The sequence below is a fragment of the Notamacropus eugenii genome, chromosome 7, assembly GCF_028372415.1.
Source record: "Notamacropus eugenii isolate mMacEug1 chromosome 7, mMacEug1.pri_v2, whole genome shotgun sequence".
Classification (NCBI taxonomy): Eukaryota; Metazoa; Chordata; class Mammalia; order Diprotodontia; family Macropodidae; genus Notamacropus; species Notamacropus eugenii.
Window position 1 is genome coordinate 703,696 of NC_092878.1, and position 17,082 is coordinate 720,777.

Below are 17,082 nucleotides of genomic sequence, written 5' to 3' on the forward strand. Positions count from 1 at the left end.
CACATTAGTCATGTTGCACAGAGGATTTAAGATAAATGGGGGAAACCATGAGAAAAAAACAAAACAAAACACAAGAGAAAATATTCTGCTTCATTCTGCAGAATTCATCCAATTCCATAGTTCTTTCTCTGAATATGGATGGCATTTTGCCTCGAGTCCTTTGGGAATGTTCCAGGTCTTTGCATTGCTGTGAAGAGCTAAGTCTACCAGAAAAATTCCTCATGCACTGTGGTTGTTGCTGTGGACAAAGTTCTCCTGGTTCTGCTCCTTTCACTCAGCATCAGTTCATATTAGTCCTTCCAGATCTCTCTCTGAAGTCTTCCTGTTCATCATTTCTTATAGCACAAGAGTATTCCATTACATTTATATACCACTACTTGTTCAGCCATTCCCCAGTTGATGGGCATCCCCTTGGTTTCCAATTCTTGGCCACCACAAAGAGAGTTGCTATAAATATTTTTGTACACATGGGACCCTTTCCCATTTTTATGATCTCTTTGGGATACAATTTAGGGGATTTTCTTGGCAGAGGTAGTGGAGTGATTTGCATTTTCTTTCCCAGGTCATTTTACAGTTGAGGCAACTGAAGCAAGAAGAGTTAAATGACTTTGCCAAGGTCACACAGCCACTAAGTGTCTGAGGCCAGATTTGAACTTGGGAAGATGCATCTTCCTCACTCCAATCCTGGCACTCTATCCACTTTGCTATCTTGCTGCCCTCCCTTAATGTGGAAATCACATGTCTTTTGCATCCTAACTTATGCATGATTCATGGCCTCAGACACTTACTGGCTATGTGACCCTGGGCAAAGTCACTTAACCCTCTTTACTTTGGTTTCCTCACCTGTAAAATGGGCTTGAGAAGGAAATGGCAAACCACTCCAGTATCTTTACCAAGAAAATCTCAAATGGGGCCACAAAGGGTCAGACACAACTGAAACAAATAGTCTACAAAGATACAGAAACAATCCCAAATAAAAGATGATGGGAAATAGTTGCAAACTTTTTGTTCCTTTAGGTTTGACTCCAAAAGAATTGTTCAGCAGCTTCGAGCCTGTGGAGTTTTAGAAACAATTCGCATCAGTGCTCAGAGCTATCCTTCCAGGTACGTTGGTACACATTCTTTGGGAACACTTGCTTATCCCATACTGAGGGGGTGGCATTTGCCCTGGGTACACATCCTCTGGAAGTGCAGTTGAAAATTTCCTAAGCCCTTCTCACTGACCTTTGGAAAAGGTGTTAGTAAGCAAAGAGTAAAGTTGGGCTATAAGGGAAACAGGCCAACACCATTAGTATCCACTTCCCAATCATACTCAGCAGCTACTGGCCCCAAACTCCATAACTGCTGTGAGACAGAAATTTGGATGGAGATGGTAAGCAGGAAGGATCTCATGGGAGGTAGAATTTTAGCAGTGGCAAACTGAAAGGACTCTGTGGCTGGTAAGAAGGGTGGTTAGGGTGATACCAGGATAAGGGAATGCAAGGGGGTTGCCACCAGGGGCAGGATAACCCTTCAGCCCTCCTCACTACATAGAGGCCATGACAGGAAGCATTCGAGGAGATCTGAGACCCCCTGGCACTGCTCTCAGATCATACTGTCATTTGCCAAATTGGAATCTGTTTTTCCTCCAGGTGGACATACATAGAGTTTTATAGCCGTTTTGGAGTTCTCATGACTCAGCAAGAACTTGCCTTTGGTGATAAGAAAAAGGTTTGCAAGGTGGTTTTACACAGACTAATCCAGGTTAGTCTATGGCCCCCTACTCTGGCTCATTTATTTTTCTTTTAGATAATTCAATTCAGCAAACATTTTTTAATCACCTTCTGGGTGGAAGGCACTGTGGAGCTGGTTATCTATAAAATGAGTGGTTCTGGTAAGGTCATCTCTAAGGTTCCTCCAGCCCTTAATACTGTGACCCTGTGATGTAAACTTTAGCTAACTGACAGGGTTTCTGCCCTCATGGATCTCACAGGTCAGTAGAAATCTATGACATATACCAATTGATACAAAACAGTATATGATAGCAATGGCTAGCATTTATACAGTGTCCTAAGGTTTGCAGAGCACTGTACATGTTATCTCATTGATCCTCACCAAAAACTTGTAAGGTAGGTGCTATTATTTTGATTTTACAGATGAAGAAACTGTGAGCTAATAAATGCCTGAGGCAGGATTCAAACCCAAGCCTTCTGAACTTCAAGTCCAGCATAAGAGAGTGACAGGCAAAGGTGCTATAGTCTGGGGAGCGGGTGGGAGAGGAGGAAGTGACATGTGAAATGGGTATAAAAAAAAGTGTGTGGAAATTCAGTGAATGGATGGAGGGAAGGGAGGGCATACCTTTCGATCAAAAGAATGAAGGTAGGAAAGGGCAAGGCATACACAGTTTAGCAAGAGCATGTAGAAAAAGTGGGATAGCTAGAAAGATGGAGGTGTAATAAATTGTGGTGGGCACTGAATTCTGGGCAAAGGAGTAAAAGCTCTGGGTTTACATATACTAGATAAAATCATGGGGCTTTCTCATTAATCATCCTCTTTAGTTTGTGTCAATACTCCCAGAGAGGATTCTAGATCTGTATGACAAAAGGAAAAGAGCTAGACTTAGCTGTAGAGCAAGTGCCTCAGGCTAATAAGATATCAGATAGAGGAGAGACTTTATTTAATCTGACCAAAAAAGTGCAAAAGACTCATGCTCAAGGTCATGAGCAGTCCAGCTATCCCTCCTTCTCTCTTCACTGGGTCTCTGCTTTCCTTGGAGAATATAAATTCCTCCAGACTTATTGGACAACTTTGGCCTTAAAATCTTCCCACCTTTCAGTAAAGGTAAAGAAACTCTCCTCTCCAATGTGTCCCCCTTTTCCAGAACTCCATACTGTCTTCCAGACAGAGAGTACAACCATGAGACGGAAGTCCCTTGGCATGGAAAAAGTTAAGCAATACCCTTTCTCTGATGAGCTTCACCTCCCCAAGGACCTAAATCTTCCATTTTTACAATTCCCTTTTAGGGTTGACCCCTCCTCCAAGGGAAGGGCATTCAAAATCTCTATAGAATTCCCGCACTGTTCCCCTCAAAGCTGCACAGTCCATATAACCCACAGTATGGGTGAAGGGAAAGATTTGGATTTACCTTTCATTTTGTATTTCTTATCATTCCTGGTCTTTGTGCTTCACTCTTACTTGCTCCAGGAACCTTTATTTTTTTAACCCCTTCTTCTACATAACTGCCTTTTTAGATACTTGAATTCTCCTATCATGCTCCTTGCTAACTATGTCCATTTCTTTCAGCACACTTACAGCCAGTGTTGGTAACTATGGTTTGTACTTACTGTTCTCCCATAACCTCTTCCCCAAGACTTCAGGTGTCTCACATATATTATAGAAAATATGCATATATTAAATTTGGGGAAATATCATGTCTGATCAGACATACTGTTTTCTCTTCTAGGACTCTAACCAGTATCAGTTTGGTAAAACAAAAATTTTCTTCAGAGCAGGACAGGTGGCCTATTTAGAAAAACTTCGGTTGGATAAACTGAGGCAAGGGTGTATTGTGATACAAAAGCACATTCGCGGCTGGCTCCAGAGAAAGAAATTTCTCCGAGAGAGAAACGCTGCTGTGACAATACAGAAATATTTTCGTGGACAGCAAACTGTAAGGTATTGAAGTGATGCACACAATGGGGATGGGGTGGTATGTATGGGTAAGTGTTTACACACACAAGTAGAGAAGAAATGAAGGATTCTGGCAGCTAAGTAGAGGACTAGGAAGGCTGAGTTTCTGAGTTTTCATTCTAATTTGGCCACTGTTTTAACATAAAGGAACTACTCTATCCTCTTAAAGTTGGGTTTTCTCTGGTGGCATTCACATTGCCTCTTTCTCTTAATAGTACAGTGAATATTTTTTAAATGAGGGTAAATGGATAGAGTAATAAAATTTTAAGTATTAATTCCTATTCACAAACTTGAGAAGTTTGGATCTATTACCTGACATTCAATTCAATCAAAAATGTGTAGTAAGTACCTACTGTATACAAGATATTGTGACAGCTTTGGGGGAAACAAAGAAAAAGCCATCATACAAGCAATCCAACATTTATGAAGTGCCTGTCATGTGCCAGACACTCTCACAGGTGCTGTAGATAAAGACAAAATGAAGCAGCACTTAACCTCAAATAGCTTGTGTTCTGTTGGCATAGATAATATGTACAAAATCAAGACATAAAGAGAATCTGGGGAGGGTTGGAACATTGACAGCTGAAATATCAGGAAAGCTGTCATGTCGGAAGCACCATATGAGCTGAGCTTTGAAGGAAAACAAGGATTCTAAAAGATGGTGGTAGGAAAAGAGAGTGTGAGAAAAAGGTTGTGCAAAGGCATGGAGGTGGGAGACGAGGTGTCATCTGTGCCAAAGAGCAAGGCCATTTTGTCTGAACTGTAAAATGCCCAAAAGCAAGTAAAATACAATAAACCTGGAAAAGTAAAATGGATCCAAGTTGAAAAGGGTTTTAAATACCCAACCTAGACATCTGCATTTGACTTTCTAGAAGATCTAAAAGGAAACCATAGAAGTTTGAGTTAAAATGGCGACATGACTAGATACGTGCTTCGGGAGAAATCACTTTGGTAGCCAAGTAGAGGATGGATTAAAGGGAGAGGCTTCAGGCAGGGAAGCCTGCCTGGATCGATGAGAACCTGTACTGTGGAACTGACCATGAGAGCAGAAAAGGAGAACGGATACAAGGGATGCTACAAGACAAATGACAGGGCTTGCCAACTGATGGCATGTATGGAAGAGGAGAGAGGAATTTAGGATAACTGTGAAGTTGGGGACCTGAGCTAACTGGAGTGATGCTGGTGTCCTCAACAGAAATGGGAAAAGGTGGAAGAGGTTTGGGGAGAAAAGATGAGGAGTTCTGTTTTGGACATGTAATGTTTGAGATGTCTATAGGACATCAAGTTCAAAATGTCCAATGGGCAGAGACACTTGTATTAGCTGTACAGATCTGGGAGTGACAGCTGATTATTAAACTCATGGAAGCTGATGAGGTCACCAAGAGATAGAGAATATAGCAGAAGGCCATAACACAGGGCAGAGCATTGGGGTACACTGACAGTTAGGATGGAGGACATGGATGTATCCAGGAGGGTGAGCAGAGAGGCAAGAAGAAAGTCCATGCCTATCAGAAGCAGATTTCAGGCAAAGAACAGTGAGTAGCAATCACGTTGAAAATGACCCTTGGCATTGAGGGGAAAGATAAAAATAAATATTAATAGCTAGAAAAGTTGAGTCAGTATCTTCCTCTGAAAAAGAATTATATTTGGACTCAGCAGACCTAGGTTCCAATTCTGGTTCTTCCACTTATTTCTCATGTGACCTTGAGCCAGTCCCTCAGTCTCCTCATCTCTGAGATAGAAAGATTTGTACCAGATGACCATCGAGGCTCCTTCCAGGTCTACACTTATGATCCGAAGGTCCTGGGAAGGTCATTTAATTTCTCTGGACCTGAGTTTCTCTATCCACAAAATAATCATTTGATTCCTTCTAAAGTGTGTTAGAGCTCTAAACTTAGGGTGCTGTGATTATTTTCATATGAAAAGTGCAATAATCTTGGGAAACTGAGGGCAAACTGAAAGTTCTCCTCTTCAGTAACCCCTGAGGGACATTACACACAGTATTACTCAAAGCACAGTAATCATAGTCATGTAATCATAAGTAATGATTATAGTCCTAAGTCATCAAGAAAGGTTTTAAACTTGGGTGGTGCCTTTTGACTGAGTCCAAGTTTTACTGAACAAATTCATTTATTAAGGGGATTTGTTCTGGGAAGTTTAGATCCAGTCAAAGAGCAGCACTTGAGGACCTAGAGGGACACATGGGGCCTCTAGGCTTGCAGGTTCCCCACCCATTTTAAACAGTGCTTAAATTGGGAAGTGTGATACATTTTTAAAGGTTTCCATCAAAGATGGTTGAAATTGTATGGGCTGTGCCCAGCCACCTTTACTCAGATAGGATAGCACATTGCTTGATGATGTCAAGGTAATGAAGAATGATCCTACTACAATTAAAAGCTTCCTTTTCTATATTGCTTTAAAGTTTGCAAAGTGCTTTTTACTCATTATTGCTGTACCTGTTTTACAGGTGAGGAAGCTGAGGCTTAGGTTAAGTGACTTGCCTGTGGGCACATAGCTAGTATTTTACCTCTCCTGGTTGCCGCTTAGAGATATTGGGAGGATAAATAAAGGACAAATTGATTCCTCCCCTCCTCAGTCACTCCTGAAGGCATCAGGGTCATAATGCACAGGTGAAAAGGCTACAATATTAGTAAAGGTTATCTTCTCTTTTTGCTCTGTACAGTTTCAAGTAGGGATCTCACTTGCTGATCTCATCAGTTCCCACAGATTCAATTAACATCTATATACAGATGATTCCCAGAACTATGACATATCTAGCTTTGATCCCTCCCCTGAGTTATAATCCTGCACCACCAGCTGCATTTTCAGCATCTCAAATGAGATGTCCCATAGGCATCTCAAACTCAACATAGCCAATACATAACTCATTATCTTTCCTCCCAGACCTTCCTTTCCTCTCAACTTCCCTCTTACTGTCAAGGGCAGCACCATCCTCATAATCTTGTTTTCTTCATCAAGCTCTCCATGCTCACTCACGCCACATATACAACCCATTGCTAAATCTCATTCTATCTACCTTTATATCATCCCTTAAATATGTCCTCTATACTCACACAACCTTTGCCCTAATTCAAACCCTCATCATCTCATTTCTGGACTATTGTGATAGCCTTCTGATAAGTCTTTCTGCCTCTAGTTTGTCCATACTCCAAACTACCCTCAACTCAGCTGCCAAGATGATTTTCCTAAAGTGTAGGTTGAGTGAGGGTCACCGCCCCTCACTCAGTAAAGTCAGGTGACTCCCTACTACCTCCAGGATCAAATATGGAGTCCTGTGTTTGATATTTGAAGTTTTTCATAACCTGGCCCCTTCGCATAATTTCCATCCACTCAGTCTGCAATCCTGCTGCCCTGCTGTACTTGCTGTTCCTTGGGCCAACTCTCTATTTCTCATCACCCTGTGCCTGGAATGCTCTCTCCCCTCACCTCCTCCTCTTCAGATTTCTGGTTTGCGTCAAGACTCATCTCAGAAACTGCTTTCTGAAAAAGACATTTCCTAGTCATGATCAGCTGCTAGTGCCTTTCCTTTGAGATTATATTCCATGTATTACATATATATGTGTATAAATACATAGACATATATATATACATATATGCATAGGGTACACGATATAGGCACATTTTCTGTATGCATATCATGTGTATACATGTATGTGTGCTCGTATATAAATACACGTGTGTGTGCACAACCCCCCTCCCCCAGTATTTCTCTAGTTATTTACATCTTGTCACATTAAACTTTGAGCTCCTTGAGAGCAAGGACTGTTGTTTGCCTTTCTTTGTATCCCCTTCATTTAGCACAGTGCCTGGCACACAGTAAGCACTTAATAATTGCTTGCTGGCTGACTGAAAAAACATCTTCTTTGCGTGGGTTCATGCATAAGAAAGGCTGTTAGCTGCAGTGCACTTATTCTGTGCTAGTGGTTTCTGGTGGAGTCATTAGAAGTGAACTTGGGATCAGGGTGAAAAGGGTAATAGAAATGTCCATTGCTCACGACTGCACATCAAAAAAACCCTTGCAGAGCTAAACTCTTGGATTCATACAATGTACATGTGTGTGCTATATACAGACGTAATTGGCGTGTGCTGTTCCATAGAAGTGAAAGTTACTGATCTCAGCTATGACAATTTATGTGAGCCCCCTCTGATGGAAGGCTTTAAAAATGTATTACACACTTCCCAACGTAAACACTGTTTAAACCTTTTCTTAATAATTGTGGACTATGATCGGTTACACTGACTAAATGCCATAGATAGGTAGACACACATACTTTTAAAAGGTGTGCCTCTCTTTTTTCAGTTGAAAGGTGGGGGATTATAGTATAGAATATTATATAAATATGTGTGTATTTATGTATGTGTATATATGTACACATGTATGCATATGTACCTACATGGTATATATGTGTGTATATACATATGTAATGTATGTACAGTCATGCTGATTAATTTTATTTAAGTGTTTTTCTTTGTCATAAGGTAAGGCTGAAGAGCTTGGTATACTGAATAGAGGAGACCTCAGAGGTAGGAGGACTCACGTTCCTAGCTGACATAGCTTGGCTTCGGTCCCTGAACAAGTAACTGAACCTCTTAGAGACACAGATAACTCCCTAAGACTCTTAAGTCATAAAGGAAGTGCAGACCTGCACTGGTAGAGTTTTCTCACCTTGGGTTTCCTATACCATTATAGTCACAAGTCTGGTAACCTCCTCATCCAAACAGGGTCACAGAGGACTTATTTGTGGGTGGGGCTATTGATGAATAAAAAAACACTACTGTGCTGTTAAAACAAGGTGTCAGTTTTTGTTGTTTTTTTTTTAAGAAAAGGGTGTTGCAAATAAAAAGTACTCTAGGAGAAGCAGATCTTATATGGAAAACAAATTAACTTTATATTCTTTTTAATCAAGGAAAGCCATCTCTGCCACAGCCTTGAAAGAAGCATGGGCAGCTATCATCCTTCAGAAGCATTGTCGAGGTTATCTGGTCCGTAACCTTTACCAGCTCATTCGTGTGGCCACTATAACGATACAGGCTTATACCCGAGGATTCCTAGCAAGGAAGAAATATCTGAAGGTACAACCAGGATTCAATGTGTTCTTAGCACTAGGATAGCAAAAAGAGATTTATTTTTAGTGCCTTGCTGCAAACTTCAGATATGTACAGTAAAAATTTCAGAAGGTTTAAGATTGATCTTCTGTGTTAACTATCCAAGTAGTTTGGGGAGATTACATTTTATAATTTCATCCTCTTCCTCTCTATAAAATTATAAATCAACCAGTCAGCAAGCATTTATTATACATCTATCACATGCTAGGTGTGCGTCAGGTGCTGAGGAAATAAAGGTAAAAATGAAATAGTTCCTGTTCTCAAGGAGTTTGTTTCAAGCACTGAAGTCATTAATGAACAAGTCACTGGACTGTTGTGAGAATTTTTAACATCTTATTTTTCAAGATGCTGAAAGAGCACAAGGCTATAATCCTTCAGAAGTATGCGCGGGCCTGGCTGGCGAGACGCAGATACCAGAGCATCCGGCGATTTGTTCTGAACATCCAGCTTTCTTATAGGGTACAGCGTTTGCAAAAGAAGCTAGAAGATCAGGTGAGTTCCCTGTTGCATAGCCATTTGCTGACTATTTCTGGTAGAATGAAGAGATTAGGAAATGTAAAGCCTGATAAACTTGGAAGGTTCATGATAGGACCAAGGAAGTCTTCTTTGGTATAAACTAGGGTTGGGGAACCTGCCCTAAACACAAAGATTTCATTGGTTTCAAACAACCATTTTTGTTTTCCTTCTTTAGAACAAAGAAAATCATGGATTAGTGGAGAAACTAACCAGCTTGGCAGCCACTCATGCTAATGATATGGAGAAGATTCAGAAACTTGAGTCAGAGCTAGAAAAATTAGCCTCCCAAAAGCGAACATGCGAAGAGAAAGGAAAAAAGCATAAGGAAGTTATGGAAGAGGTGAAGTTTGGGGTCTTTTTTTTCTACTTAAGAACTCATTTGTGCCACCATTTGGGGAAGAGATTGCCTGACTGCTTTCCTTGAAAGCATGCTTCTATAAAGCAAATCCTATTTGGCCATTACCTTTCCCAATCCAAGGGAAGATTGTTTCTGGGGATAGTGGGGTCAGAGAAGTAAGACCTGGATCAGAAAGAAGAGAGCAGTGGTTGGAGGGAAGCCTAAGGAAGTCCTTTTTGTCTCTGAAAATCCTAGGGTCCCATGAATTGCCTCTAAAAGATCCCTGAGCAGACTCGCTAACCCTAACGCATCGCATTAGGCGAGGGAATCAACTCTCCTTACTGCTGATATAAATGGAGATCCCTGAGAGGTTCTTTCAGACTTTGGGACACAGAGCAAAAGCACTAGCTGCTTCTCCCATTATTTACATCTTCTGCATTTCTGAGTCTTGGGGTGACAGTGATTAGCACCTGGACTACCTAAGGATCTCCCACTGTGGCAAAGGCATGGCTTAGGAACATATCTCCGATCTCTTCTTTCCAGTCATGATGGTTCTTTATAATTTTGCAAGATTTACTTCTGATCTGTGCGTGTGGTTGTCCTTTCCATTTATGTTGTTGTCACTACACATATTGTTAAATTAGCTACAATAAATTCACCATTTATTTTAGAAAATACAAATTATTCCTTTTCCACAGGGCTATACTATGGCATAGTTCTAGGAGCATAAACCCAGTAATGGAATCTCTGGGTAAAGGGGTATGGACATTTTAGTCACAAAATGGTTGTACTCATTTCACAGAGGAGCTTATATTTTAATTGGATTTTAATTATAATTCATTTTAATTACATTCTGAGAGCCATCAGCTGTCAGATTGAGAATAACTATAGACCCTATAGGTGAGAGAACATAAAGCAACAGAAATTTCTTCATGGCCATAAGCCCATCAGTTTCATATCATAAATTTCAGTTCGTTTTGCAACCTAGTAAATAAATCCATGAGGATTGTAGCCTGGCCATAGAGGAACTCATGTAATATGGGTTTGTTTGTTTTTGCTGTGGTGGGGGGCGGGATGTAGAGTGAAAGTAGTCAGGGTTAAGTGACTTGCCCAAGATCACACAACTGAGGCCTCATTTGAACTCAGGTCCTCCTGACTTCAGGGCCTCAGTTCTATCCACTGCACCACCTATCTGCCTTTCATGCAATATGTTTTAAAAAACAAGCACCAGGGAGCCCTGAGATTTCTGCTATCATCCCTTATAATTCTTGTCCAATGCTAGGGCAAGTAGAGACCCATAGCTCCAGGGTAATGTCAGAAGACCCACTTCTCACACTTACTACCTGTATCTTAAGCATGTCACAGCCTTTCTCAGCCTGTTTTTCATCTGCAAAATCAGAGGGCTGGCCTCTGTGGCCTCTGAGGTTCCTTCTACCTCTAGATCTCTGTTTTTAAAGTAGATTCTAAAGCATTCATTTAGAGGAAGAAAGGGTTCACCACAGCATTTTCTGTGCATCAAATGTTCTGCCTTTTTTATGAGGTAATACCAGAAAATCACAAAACTGTTCCCTTTGTTTTATTTTTGTTTTAGAAATTGGCAAAGCTTCAGACGTATAACAAAGAATTGGAAATTCAAAAAGAGAAGACAGAAAAGAAGCTTCAAGAAAAGACCAAGGAGATGAAAGGTAATCTAAGGGACTAAGGCATGAAGGATTAAAAAGAAAGAGAGAGAGAGAGAGAGAGAGAGAGAGAGAGAGAGAGAAACAAACAAGCAAACTTGGGACTGGAAGAGAATTGGGGTTTATGGCAGAGATAAACCACGTACAACCTTTCTAAATGCCTCCGCTTACTGGACTATGTTCAGTTGACCAGATAGAGGATGGGATGTGGTATGTATTTCTGGACTGTGAAGAACTATATTTATAATCTAGTAACTTCCCCCTCTAGAAACTTCTCTTGGGTTTCCTCCATATATCTCATCTTCCTCAGTTTAAGGAAGGGCTCATGTTTCAAGCATCATGTTCATCCTCTGTTGTTGTAGACCTGAGTCTAAAACAGTCCACCTATGTCAGTGGTCTCCAGCCTTTTTCAGTCATACACCCCCTGTCATTAAAAATATTTTGAGCATTTTCTCCTAATATGTATATGTTGGCTATTTTATCAATCCCCTCCCTCACTTAAATCCAGTTCACTTACATGTTATGGCCTCACCTCCCTATGCCATAGTCTTTGTTGAAGACAAAGGGCAAGCAGCAACATGTTATATGACAGTTCTACTACACTAACAATTATGTGCATTATTACAAACTGAAATAGGAATTGAAAACAAGGAGAAGATAAAGATGAAATAATATTTGATCTCACAGTCAGTGGGAAGGTGACCTACCTGCCCTTGAGGAAAATCTTTCCAGAAGCATTGTGTCAGGGAGATCAGTTAGGAGGCTATGACATAACCCAGGTAGGTGGGTTATTATTAGGGGCAGCTAGGTGGCAAATGGGATGGAGCACTGCATCTGGATTGAGGAAGATCAAAGTTCCAATCAATCCTCAGACCCTTACTAGCTGTGTGACCCTGGGCAAGTCACTTAACCCTGTTTGCCTCTGTTCCTTATCTGTAAAATGACCTGGACAAGAAAATGGCAAACCACTCCACTATCTTTGCCAAGGAAACCCCAAATGGGGTCACCAAGAATCAGATATGACTTAAACGACTGAATAACAACCTGAAAGAATGATCAGAGAAGTAAGAGATGGTGATTGGTGGTGGCAGGAGTGGAGAGAAAGAGAAAGATTTAGAGATGCTACGAAGGCAGAAATAACAAGATTTGGCAACAGGTTGGTTATGAAAGGTGAGACGTGACACAGAGGCTGTCGACTTGATGACTGGAGGGCTGATACACCCTTATGCCCTGAATAGAAAGAAGGAAGTTTGGAAGAATGGTGAAATCGGTGGGAGAGATAATGTAATGAAAACTGCAGATCACAAATGATTCATGCCTACTCATATTTTGACACGCATTCTGTCTCCCAAAATGAGAAGAACAGAGGGCTACATTGGCTCTTTCATTCACTAATCATTCCCCTGCAGTAGAGTCCACCCTCTAGAGATGCCAACCTCAGACATGAGATGGTGTGAGAGATGTTGGGGTGAGTATGGGGGGAGGGGAGACAAAACCCTTGTGAAACCACAGCTGTGGGTACGTGGGTAGTGGTGAAGTTATAACTGTCCTGCGGGTCCAACATCAGCTCAGACAGAGGGAAGTTTAGAGTTTATGGAATCCAAGTAGAAGGAGAGGAGAAGTCATGGAGGCTAAGATAGGTGGGCTTATATTGAAGATAAAACACTCTATGGTCTATCCTGGGGAAGGTAGGGGCTTAGGATTTTCCTTCTTTCTTGGTGGCTCACACATCCCTTGGGGTCAATCCACACTCCCAGGAAGCCCCCAGCCTCAACTTTGGAGACCATTACATAAAGGCATTACAGTTAGGGCACTTTATCACAAGACTTGGGAATAAGTTCAGCAAATATTTACTGAATATCAATTGTGTGGAGTCAACACCTCTGTTATCCTTGTCCTAATCTCATCACTCAGTTCTCAACTCATTGAAATTGGAAGCATTACCTAAGCCACAGAGCTGGCAAATGGAATATAGCCTGGATGGGCGTGGTCAGCTATTCTGAATCATTGGCTTTGACTTCACATAAGGGTTTTTCAATGATGCTAGTGGAGTGTGGCAGGGTAGCCATATAGCTAAGGGTCTAGCTAAGGTGGGCAGGAAATATGTAAAATACCATAGCACTGAGCAGGCAGGTGGTATAATGAAGTCTGGTAGTTAATACAGGTTCAGCAGTGAAAGTAGAATCCAGAGACTAGTTAAGGAGGAGCAGGGAGGTCCCATGGTTACAAGTGGGTGGGCAGAAGTTAGGAGTTGGGCAAAGGCAGGATAGAAAACATAAATACCAAGTAAGCAAATGGAGTCTGGCATCACAGCATCATGACCATTGATCCTGGGGCAGGGGTTTGCATTCTTTGCCCCATTTTTATGTAATTTACTAAGGGTGCTACATAAAAAAAATAGAAGGTACAGTGACTGGGCTGTGAATATAGCTTCTCACGGCAGAAAAAGCCGTACATGCCATTCTGTCTTGTCAGAGATACAGTCTCTGTATCAGATACAGTTGAGTAAAGACGTTTAGAAAGGTTGTATCAGGTTTACTTCTGCCATAAATGCCCATTCTCTCCCAGCCCCAACCTCTGTCACTGTAGTCACTCCAGGTATCGATTGTGGACTTGAAAGTGGTCAGAGGCTTCCTGAAGGAGGAGGCCAGAGAGGAAAGTCTTATCTCACATTATTTGATATAGCTTTGTGAATTTTTCTTGGGCTTCTCAGTGGTATTTCGTTCTACTTCACTTCACACAATACAATAAGATCATCAGTTTGGTAGTAAAGAAGCAACCTGAAAAAATCACAATCTGATAGCACAGTGTTTAGGTGGGACAATTTTATATGTCTTCTATAACATAAAATGGAGGCAGGGAATTAAAAGAAACAGTTCTCAAAACTAGTTTCCAAACTAGCAAGCCTCTATTAAAAGGGGGAGAAGTAAGACAGAAACAAGCAAACATAGACAAACCTCGTTTCCCTACCAGGTCCCTTAAATAAATATTATTTAATAACACTACCAGCATTTTCTCCTACCTTTATGGTCTAAGGCAGAGGTTCCCAAACTTATTTGGCCTACCACCCCCTTTTCCAAAAAAAAAAAAAAAAATTACTCAGTGCCCCCCCCCCGGAAATCTACTTTATTTAACCCTTTAACAGTTTTTTAAAAAATTCACATCATTTCAAAAAAAATTTTAATGATATCTTAAATTTAATAATTTATTATGAATTTGGGGGGGGTTCCTGAATTGAAATTTTGATGATGCAATATTGCATCATGTGACCATATAGTATCATATTGTAAACAAGTCATTACACACACATATTCCTGCCAATGCATGCCAGACAATGCACTACATAATCACCTTCCAATACTTGCTTGTTAAGACCTGTCAGTGGACTTGACCATCAGTTATAACTTGCATTTTGTCTGTTTATTTGGAAAATAATGTAATCACTATGACTTAACTCTATTACAGAAGAGATGAAACATGTACAAATGGTTTTTCAAAATTTTCTTCTCTTTCTTTATCCACCACCCCTTTATTTTTATTTAATGCCCCCCCGGATCATTCCATCACCCCACAGGGGGTGGTATCACCCACTTTGGAAACCTCTGGATTAAAGTATATTGCATTTCAGTCATTTTCAGTCATGTCCTACTCTTTGTGACCCCATTTGGGTTTGGTTTTTTGTTTTTTTTTTTTTTTTTGGCAAAGAGACTGGAGTGATTTGCTATTCTCTTCTCCAGCTCATTTTACAGATGAGGAAACTGAAGCCAGCAGGGTGAAGTGACTTGCCCAGGGTCACACAGCTAGTAAATGTCTGAAGCCAGATTTGAACTCATGAAGATGAGTCCTCTTGACTCCAGGGCCAATGTTCTATTTTATATAATTATCAAGCAGAGCAGTAGTGCGACATGTAACATATAATTCTGGACTTGGAATCAGGAGACCTGAGGTCAAATCCCTCTTGTGATACTTCCTGGTTGTGTGATTGTGGGCAAGTCAGTTAAACCTCTTTAAACTTTTGGCACCTTCTCCAAGAGTGTAAATTGTAAATGTTGTGTAATCTGCTTCAGGGGAGAGAATTCTCATTTATGCATCCCTGATGTGTTGATGCATAGTTGCTAGGTACTTAGTAGATTTTATTGAACATCATTTCTCTCTTTACAGATAAAATGGAAGACCTCACAAAACGGCTTTTTGATGATGTGCAAAAAGAAGAAAGGCAAAGAATGTATGAATTACAATTTGGTCTAAAATTACCCACTTCTTACTTTCTCTGCCTTGTTCCATACTATCCTGCATGTAGCTGTTATAGATTTAGAACTGCAAGGAATCTTCCTTATATGTCATTTAGTCCAGCCTCCATCCCCGACTTTAATTTTTTTACAGAGGCTCAGAGAGGTTAAGTGACTTACACAAAGTCACACAAATAGAATATAGAGCTGAAAGTCTTTCCACTGCACCACATGGGTCATACAAATTGTAAGTTAGTCAGACGCAGAAGGTTTGGGAATTTCTACAGATTAGAGCGTATCTGTTTTAGAATCTAAGGTACATGAGGCCGTTGAAAACATTTATCATTAGATAGCACTGCTACAGAGAGATCAATTGCTGAAGCTGTCAAAAATGACTCCCACCACAGGGACCAGGTTGGAACCTCCCGTTCTCCCACCAATGCAGTCATTGCCTCACTCCTTTCTGTGGGAAGGTTCAGCTTTTGCCACCCTTTCCCATTTGTAGAAAGGTGCAAGATTAAGCTTATTTTTAGGAAACAATCTGCAAACCATTCTTGTTCTTATCCTCAATGATCCTTTTATAAAAGACAAAATTTATAATTTATTATATAATTTATAATAAATTTATAATTTACTAAATTTCACTGACCCCAAATAGAAAGCAGAATTGCTATCCTATGATGTGCGCTGATGGGGGGGTCCTTTGAGTCAGTATCAATAAAGATTAATCAATAAACATTTATTAAGCACATACTACGTGCCAGGCACTGTGCTAAGTGCTGAGAATACAAAAAGACAAAAGCATCCCTGCCCTCAAGGAACTTACAATCTAAGATCAAGGTAATGTTGCTGTTTTCCTTAAATTAGTTCCTAAATTCATCCAATAGGTGACTTCCCCTCTATGGGTCACTTTGTCCTCTCCTGACACATATTACATCCAGGAGAGGACAGCCGGAAGGGACCTATCTCCTGTGTTTTCCATGAGTGAACCTTGCATGTCATTTTCATGTTGTGGAACTACTTAGAGATCCCAGATTGTTGAACACCAACAGGTTCTTGGGCAATGATAATCTCAGGGACTTTGAGAGAGCCATTGCTCTCTGCCTCCTGAAACTCTTTCCTTCCAGGGTGTTCTTACCCTCAGAAATTGGAGACTCTATCAGTAAACTCAACTATTCTTTTAGATCTTTAGATATCTTTGTGTTAAGACAGATTCCCTGTACCCTTCTAATGCATATCACCCCTAGAATCTCCAGTCCCACCTAGACTCCTGGTTGCATGCGTCTCTTTACCAGCACCCATTGCTCTCCCACCTATCCACCAGGGCTCTTTTCAGAAGTCAGATTAATGCGTTTTGGTTTTGTTTTTAATAGTCACTACATGGGTCTAGAGGTGGAAGGTCTGGGCAGAGGTGAGGCTTTCCCTAAAGGGGCTCAACAGTAGTCTATTAAGAATTCAAACAATTAACCAGGATTACATGGGCTGGAAAGGGATCCACAATATGCCTACACAGTTGGAGATTTCA

General features: G+C 40.8%; 1 protein-coding gene across 1 annotated transcript in view; it reads left to right on the forward strand.

The window, feature by feature from the left end:
* The window catches only part of MYO5C (myosin VC), a 145,810-nt gene that overhangs the window by 82,772 nt on the left and 45,956 nt on the right, over positions 1 to 17,082 (forward strand). Inside the window, exons 17-24 of the mRNA XM_072622955.1 lie at positions 1,018 to 1,104; positions 1,632 to 1,743; positions 3,443 to 3,654; positions 8,598 to 8,763; positions 9,142 to 9,288; positions 9,488 to 9,652; positions 11,241 to 11,334; positions 15,490 to 15,553. Coding sequence (XP_072479056.1) covers positions 1,018 to 1,104; positions 1,632 to 1,743; positions 3,443 to 3,654; positions 8,598 to 8,763; positions 9,142 to 9,288; positions 9,488 to 9,652; positions 11,241 to 11,334; positions 15,490 to 15,553 — 1,047 coding nt within the window. The remainder of the gene's footprint in view (positions 1 to 1,017; positions 1,105 to 1,631; positions 1,744 to 3,442; positions 3,655 to 8,597; positions 8,764 to 9,141; positions 9,289 to 9,487; positions 9,653 to 11,240; positions 11,335 to 15,489; positions 15,554 to 17,082) is intronic.